Source organism: Poecilia formosa, unplaced genomic scaffold (genome assembly GCF_000485575.1).
Source record: "Poecilia formosa unplaced genomic scaffold, Poecilia_formosa-5.1.2 Scaffold667, whole genome shotgun sequence".
Classification (NCBI taxonomy): Eukaryota; Metazoa; Chordata; class Actinopteri; order Cyprinodontiformes; family Poeciliidae; genus Poecilia; species Poecilia formosa.
In genome coordinates this window covers 151,263-159,058 of record NW_006800606.1, presented here as the reverse complement: position 1 = coordinate 159,058, position 7,796 = coordinate 151,263, and the positions used below count along the sequence as shown (strand labels likewise).

The window sequence follows — 7,796 nt, the reverse complement described above, 5'->3', positions numbered from 1 at the left end:
GTTGGTGGTGTGCCTCGGGATTTTTTCAATTAAAACAATGTACCTTGGCTCAGAAAAGGTTGAAAAACACTGATTTAAATGATTATCACTTCAATTTTTAATAGTTTTTAGAGGTGGACGAGTTCAGTTTAATTCTTCGCGTCCGCATCGGTTGCGCATGTTACGGTCTAATGAAATTCTGCGCCTTTTTCCTCAGGATAAACTGGCGGCTCCTTTAGACTATAAATGGATTAACTCAACGTTGCATCTCTTCAGTTTTCTCTGGTCTGCAATTAAAGGCTCCGTGTGTTGCCACAAGGTTTAAGTTCTGATGTACTCGTGTGTTTGAAGAAGAAAAAAATAAATAAAAATTTCCGCAGCGCTCCGATGTAAAGGTATAAACAAAAAATTTATTCCACAGTTCTTTGAGTATTTCTTTTACAAGAGCAATAAAGTTCTAAGCTAACCTCCACAAACGAACCACGGTTGAAAAACCGTGTGGCTCTGTCGCTCCTTCCTTTCTATCGCTATCTGCCTCGTTTTCACACGGCCCACCTCATTTGCATAAAATTGCCAGGTGGCCAATTAAGCTATAAAACATAATAGTAACACTTATTCACGGTAAAACATTATGAAATTAGTCACATGCAATATAATAATTCTACCTAAAAATTCAACAAATACACTTATTCAATTTCTAATTAAATAAGTTTTAACAGTAACTGGACACTTTCTACATTAACTTGGCCTCCACACTCCGTTTCTACCAAAGGTTTTGAACGCTCCTCCTAACCAGACGCTCCAAAGCCTCCGGTCGGTCCGTAACTCTTCAACAGGCCGTCAGCTCCGGTCAGAGAGACGCAGTTAGTTCAGAGTCCAGGAGGTGATTTTCAGAAAGGATTATTTCACTGATTGGTTTTCGGTGCCTCTGTGATGAACTCTTTGGGTTAAGTCTAATGCCTGGGGTGTGAATTATAACCTGTCAAATGACAGATGGGCTTTCAATTTTCCCATCGTTTAAAAAAACAACCAGTAAAATACGGAAAATATTCCGTTTTTTACTGAATATTTTCAGTAAAATACCTGGTGACCTGTGGTAGCCACGGCGACCTGCTGCAGCTCAAACTGAGCATCAAAACGAGAAGAAAGGAGATAAGAGACTTTGATGGCTGTTGGCCTGAGTGTCTCAGAAACTGCTGATGTACTGGGATTTTCACCCACAACCATCTCCAGGGTTTACAGAGGACGGTCCAAAAGGAGAAAATATCCAGTGAGCGGCAGCTCTGGGGGCGCAAAAGTCTTGTTGAGGTCAGAGGTCAGAGGAGAACGGACAGACTGGCTTGAACCGATAGAACGGCAACAGAAACTCAAATAACCAGCTGTTACAACCGAGTTCTAACGAGTGCAGAAGAGCGTCTCTGAATGCAAAACACGTCAAACCTTAAGACGGAGGGCTACAGCAGCAGACGACCAGACCGGCGCCTCCTTTCTGAGGCTGCAGTTCACACAGGACCAGCAAAACTGGACAAGAGAGGATTGGAAAACGTTGCCTGGTCTGATGAGCCTGGATTTCTACTGGGCACTTTGGGCCCATTAGAACCAACTGAGCATCCAGTCAACGCCACCTTAGTATGTCCATCCCTGACGACCTCACTGTACGTCTCCTGCAGCACGATGCCGTCCAACCCGGTTCTGACTTGGTTCTGACCCGTTTCTGGTGTCCTTACATTTCTGACATGCGGACTCGTCGGAGGCGTCGCCGCAGTCGTCTCTGCCGTCGCATCGCAGCGCGTTGGAGACGCAGCGGCCGTTCCTGCAGGAGAACTCTGCGGCGCCGCATTTCCCTGCAGAGAAGAAGAAACACTGAGCTCAGAGGAACCTCTGGAACCAGAACCGGAACACCGGCGCTCGGCGGGTGTTCCGGTTCTGCAGGCTGAGCGGGCCGGCCGCTCGCATCGGTCCAGAGGAATTCCTCACCGCAGCCATCTTCGTCAGAGTTATCGCCGCAGTCGTCCACGCCGTCACACATCCAGAACTTTGCCTTGCAGATGTTGTTCTTGCACTTCATCTGCATCGGCGCGCAGGCTGTGACAGAAACGAGCAGGATCAGCCCTCGGGTCCGCAGCAGACCAAAGACACTTTATAAACATGTTTACAGATCAGATTCCATTCATCCATTAATTTCAGGTCATCCTCGTCATCAATCAGTCACCGCGTCAAATTCAGCTCATAACTCCAATGTCAAGGTAAGCAGAAAGCCAGCACAACAGCAAGTCACTGTCTGCACTGATTGCTCCTCCTAGACAGCAGGGGGCGACGTGACCAGCCGTGTGGACTCACAGCAGTCGATCTCATCACTGTTGTCGCCGCAGTCGTTGAAGCCGTCGCAGCGGCGCGTCGTGTTGACGCACAGGTTGGTGCCACACCTGAACTTCCCAGGACAAGCTGCTCAACAAGAGAACAGCATCATTATTATAATTATTATTATCATTATTATCATCAGTATTATTATTATAATTATTATTATTATTACCATTATAATTATTATTATTATAATAATTATTATTATTATCATAATTATCATTATTATTATTATCATTATCATAATTATTATCATTATCATAATAATAATAATTATTATCATTATTATCATGATCATTACTATTATTGTCATTATTATAAAATGATGTGCTTACGGTCGGTGGGGACGAAGGCCTCGAACCGGGCGCTGAAGCCCAGGTAGACGAGCCCCCGGTCTGACCTGAAGCCGACACTCATCTTGTTGCTCTGGCTGATGAACACGGAGGATTCTGATTGGCTGCCACACAATCTGGAAGAGGAGATCCAGTCGGGTTCTGCGGACGGACCATTCAGAACATCCCATAGGCCAGAAGCTTCCTTACCTTTTCTCGTCAATCGTCACGTAGTCATGGAGACACGGCGATCCGTCCTTCCCTACAGAAAACCTCTGGAACTGGACCTTCACAAACCTTCCCTCAGGAACCTGAAAGTAAACGACGTTACCGCAGCCCAGGGCTGTTTGGGTTTTAGTCCAATAAAAGACATCTTGTGGGTTTTTATCATTCGTTTCTTGTAATCCTGGAAGAAACGAACGGGCGGAGCTGCAGGACTCACCTGGAGGCTCCAGCTGCAGTCCGCTTTGGGAGGATAGTTGGCCGGGAAAAACGGCGAGGAGAACGAACCTCGTTCTCCTCTCAGTGTCCCGCCGCAATCTGAGAGAAGGTCAAATGTCAGACTGGACAGAGAACAGGAGCTACTGACCCCACAACCAGACAGAACCAGGAGGTCCAACAAGAGGAAACCCAAAAACACCAACCATCTGAACATCACTGGTGAACTATGAACACAAACCAGTTCACCAGAAACGAATGGGTTCATCTGAACTTCTTACCTCCGCTGGCTGCAGGAACCTGGGAGTAGAAGACTCTGAATCCGGGGAAGTTCTTGTCCTGACTGGTGACCAGCATCAGCAGCATGACGTTCCCAGATGACACGAAGGCCAGGGAGCCATGCGGGTATCCACACTGCCTGCAGGGGGAGACAGAGAGACCTCAGCCGACCCAGACCTTCTGAAGAGAAAACGTCTCCAGGAAGAAGAAGGAGCTACTTCCTGTTAGAGGAAATGTCTCAGGCATCTGAGCCGGAACCAGAGCCTTTCTGTTTACTCCTCTGACCACGCCCACCAGTGATGTCACTCACCTGCGGTTCAGGTGAGGAAAGAAAAGGCGGGACTCACTCAGTGAGGAGGCGGGGCCGGATGGGAGCCAGTGAGTCATAGATTTGGATGAAGTCCTGCTCACAGTCGTCCTCCAGGATCAGGGTGTGGAAGTCCAAGCGGACTCGGTGACCCAGGTCGGCTCGGAGCCGCCACTTCTGGGCCATGTTGGGGGCATAGGGGGAGTTGGGGAACCCGGGAGAATCAATGTGGTCGTTCTTCCTCACGTGGACGTTGATTGGAGCTTCCTCTGAAAAATCAACCACGTTTGGATGAACGGTTCTTCCCGGATCCAACCAGATCTCTTCCAGAACCAGACCCAGTTTCTGCTCCTGAGCCTCAGCATAAGGGCTTCAGTAGAACCAGAACCAAAGTTTTGCTTAAGTGTGAAGTCTCTCACCAGACATGTTGGTCCTGGTCAGCCGGGGGTCCAGTGCTGTAAAACACAGCAGAACCTTAATCAGAACCACCAGAACATTTCTCCGGGAGTGTAAAACAGATCTGCCAAAGTGTGTGTGGCATCAGCACCAGTATCAGAGGTTCTGATACCGGATCCATCTCATCCAAACATCCAAAAAAGGTTGGGGTCTCTGGGTGTGGGACACCATCTCAGGGTGTGGGACACCGTCTCAGGGTGTGGGGTTTCAGGGTGTGGGACACCGTCTCAGGGAGTCAGTTCTGATACCCCAAGTTGTTTTAATTTGCAGGGACTCTGTTAGTTTCCGTCTGCCTCAAAGTTTCTCTGGTTGGTCGCCGCGGCGACGCCAATCAATCAATCAATCAATCAAATTTCATTTGTATAGCACACTTCAGCAGCAAGTCATTTCAAAGAGCTTTACATCATAACTATAAAGTCATGCAGCAGAGAATCAACAATCAAAACGTGACATTAAGTCGATGCCGTCAATAAATTGATCATTGATCACGTTTCAAATAAAACTAACCAGGTGGGATTTAGTCTGGATTTAAAGGGGCTCAGTGTTTCAGCTGTTTTACAGTTTTCTGGAAGTTTGTTCCAGACTAGAGCTATAATTCTAGATCTGTAACTCTAGATCTATAACTCCAGATCTGCAACTATAGATCTGTAACTCTAGATCTATAACTCCAGATCTGTAACTCTAGATCTATAACTCCAGATCTATAACTCTAGATATGTTACTAGATCTATAACTCCAGATCTATAACTCTAGATCTGTTACTAGATCTATAATTCTAGATCACTCCTCTTTAGGTCCAAAACTAATAACTTCAGTTTTGTTTCTGTTCAGCTGGACAAAGTTTTGTCTCATCCTCACATTTCTCTGTTCTCAGCATCTATTCAGTGATTGGATGGGGTCAAAGGTCACCTGGTGACATCATAATGTAGAGCTGTGTATCATAGTTATGGTAGCTGATCTTATTTCCTGTTATAACCTGAGCCAGTGGGAGCATGTAGATATTGAATAGGAGGGTCCTAGGATTAAACCTTGGGGTTCCCCACATGTGACCTTTGACCTCTCTGATGAGAAGTTTCTGATTGAAACAAAGAAATCTCTGTTCTTTATGTAAGATTCAAACCAGTTGAGCACTGGACCGGAGAGTCCGACCCAACTCTCCAGTCGATTCAGTAAAATGTCCTGATCAACACTGAAGTCCAACAGAACCAGAACCAGCACTGTGGTTCTCCCAGTCTGTATTTATATGGATATAATTGAACACTTTGACTAGGCCAGTCTCCGTGCTGTGGGTACCATGGAAACCAGACTGGAAGCAGTCAAAGCGACTGGTTATCGTTAGGAAGTTATTTAACTGTTGAAGCTTTTTCAATAACTTTGCTGATGAATGGGAGGTCAGAGGTCAAAGGTCGGCCTGTAGTTCTGCAATTGTGATTTTATCAGTGGTTTGATAGCTGCTGTTTCCAAGGGAAAACACCTGAAGAGAGCGATGAGTTACTATTTGGACCAAATCATTAATGACAGGCAGGACTTTCTTAAAGAAATGTGAGGGTCGGAACTGGAGCTTCACTGACTTATCATTTCTTCTAGGGTTTTAGAATTAAGTAGCTGAAACTGGGTCATTTTTTCCTGTATTTGTTTTGTGTGGGCACAGGATAGGTAGTTGCTTTAGAGTGGATGTGCAGATTAATCCTCTGATTTTTTGAATTTTCTCTGAAAAGAAGCTGAAAACTTGTTGCTGGCATTAGATTGAAGTTCAGGTGGTAACGTCATAGGAGGGTTTGTGAGCCAGTCAACAGTAGCAAATAAAGCTCGAGCTCTGTTAATGTTTTTGTTTATGACATCTGTAAAGAAAGCCTCTCTTGCATGTTTTAGTGTTGTGTGATAGTTACGTAGTCTTTCTTTGTAGATGTCATAATAAACATGCAGTTGAGTTTTACGCCATTTCCATTCGGCCCTACGGCAGAGTTGTCTTGCAGATTTGTGATAGTAGCTTTTTGTCCAAGTGGGTTAACGGATAAAGAACATTCAAAGATAACAGCAAAGTGATCCAACAGGCGACATCAGTTACAGAGACATTGGAAATATTCACACCCTCACTGATAACCAGGTCCAGTGTGTGTCCATGAGTGTGTGTTGCTTGCTTGACATGTTGTGTTAAACCAAAACTCTCTAATACATGTTGAGAAAAGTCGAGTTCATCCCACTTCCCTATGCTGGAGATTTTAGTTTAATAATAACAATAAGTAAAGTTATCTTTAAAACTAATTACACAGGTGACATCAAGACCCAACAGTAGAGTCAGACGGTAATGAAATTAATCTGGTTGTGTGTGTTGTTATTGTGTCCTGCAAACTTTGCTTTAATTCTACTTTTTTCTATTTAATCATACAAAATCATAGTCAGACAGAAAGAGAGTCATGGAACAGGAAGAGCAGGTTTCCTGAAGAAAGAGGAAGTTTCCAGCCTGCAGTGAATAAATATAGTTCAGACTGCTCATTTCAAGGCATTAAAGGTTTAAAGAATAAAATCTAAACATTTTGAGTAAATGGATAAAACCCAGAGCAAAATACTTAAATTAATAATAACTTATAATTAAACCAATAATTAATATTGGTTTAACCAGTGGTTGATGTTGGTTTGATTATAAGAATATTTAACACTTACTCTTACACTTATGGAAGTACTTACAGGTGAAACAAATAAATGTAACTTTGGTATCAAATAATTAGAATAATGGATTATTCTTGGTTTCTTTTCAGAAATGTCTGTAATAACTCACATCATGATTATAATAAGAGTAACTAATAAGTTATGATTATAAAATAAGTGAACGCTAAATCAGAGAAACTAAGAGGTTAAAAATGTGATTTTAACATTGAACTTGAAATGGAATAAAATGTGTAACTGTAACTAAAGGTCACTGATGTTGTGTTGGAGGTGGATGGTAGGTGAAAGGACCCCAAAGACAAAGATGAAGAACTGGTGTGTTCCTTCCATGAGACCAGCTCGTCTATCTCTCGATGGACCAGAAAGATCGTGAGACGAGGAGCTACAGAGCTGCAAGACAAGAAGCCGAGGACCGCTATGCGCATGAGGAAGTCACCCTGAAGCCCGAGATCTGCCGCTCTGACTCAGTACTCTTCCTGTACTGGGAGCCTCCTGCTGCTGCAACACCTTTTTTATCATCAGGCCAGTTCTGGGGTTCAAGATGCCAACCTCCGTCCGTCTCTCTCAAAGTTTCCCTTTTTTAGTTCACAGTGTCAGCATTAGGGAAAGATAGGCTAGATTATTGATTTGACTTATTTGATTATTTCTGCTACTGATTTACTGACCCTTGCAAAATTGCCTTACAATAAAATAATTAGCATTAAGAAAATCTAAAAGATGTTGTGGACATTCAGTTAATGAGTCACCTTAAAGTTCTTTGATGGTTGTAAAATGGCTATGAAGTTTGATTCTGGGAGGAGAAAGTGGAAAATGTTTTATAGGTTGCTTTTAGCCAAAACAACACCCTTGGGACTCGCTGAGTCACTAAAACCTACCTGGTTCAGTAACAAGTTGTAATAAAGAGAAAGAGCGACCGTTAACAGGTGTGCTCTGTGAAACTAGCTGATTCCGGGCTACTCTATCTGGCTAATTCACAG

At 43.9% G+C, this 7,796-nt stretch overlaps 1 protein-coding gene across 1 annotated transcript in view; it reads right to left on the bottom strand.

Moving 5' to 3' along the window:
- LOC103130751 (suppressor of tumorigenicity 14 protein homolog) overlaps positions 1-7,796 on the bottom strand; it is a 20,235-nt gene that overhangs the window by 3,459 nt on the left and 8,980 nt on the right. Inside the window, exons 4-12 of the mRNA XM_016666145.1 lie at positions 4,116-4,151; positions 3,737-3,965; positions 3,392-3,528; positions 3,115-3,212; positions 2,883-2,983; positions 2,676-2,809; positions 2,320-2,424; positions 1,957-2,064; positions 1,634-1,823 (exon numbers count right to left, since the gene is read on the bottom strand). Coding sequence (XP_016521631.1) covers positions 1,634-1,823; positions 1,957-2,064; positions 2,320-2,424; positions 2,676-2,809; positions 2,883-2,983; positions 3,115-3,212; positions 3,392-3,528; positions 3,737-3,965; positions 4,116-4,151 — 1,138 coding nt within the window. The remainder of the gene's footprint in view (positions 1-1,633; positions 1,824-1,956; positions 2,065-2,319; positions 2,425-2,675; positions 2,810-2,882; positions 2,984-3,114; positions 3,213-3,391; positions 3,529-3,736; positions 3,966-4,115; positions 4,152-7,796) is intronic.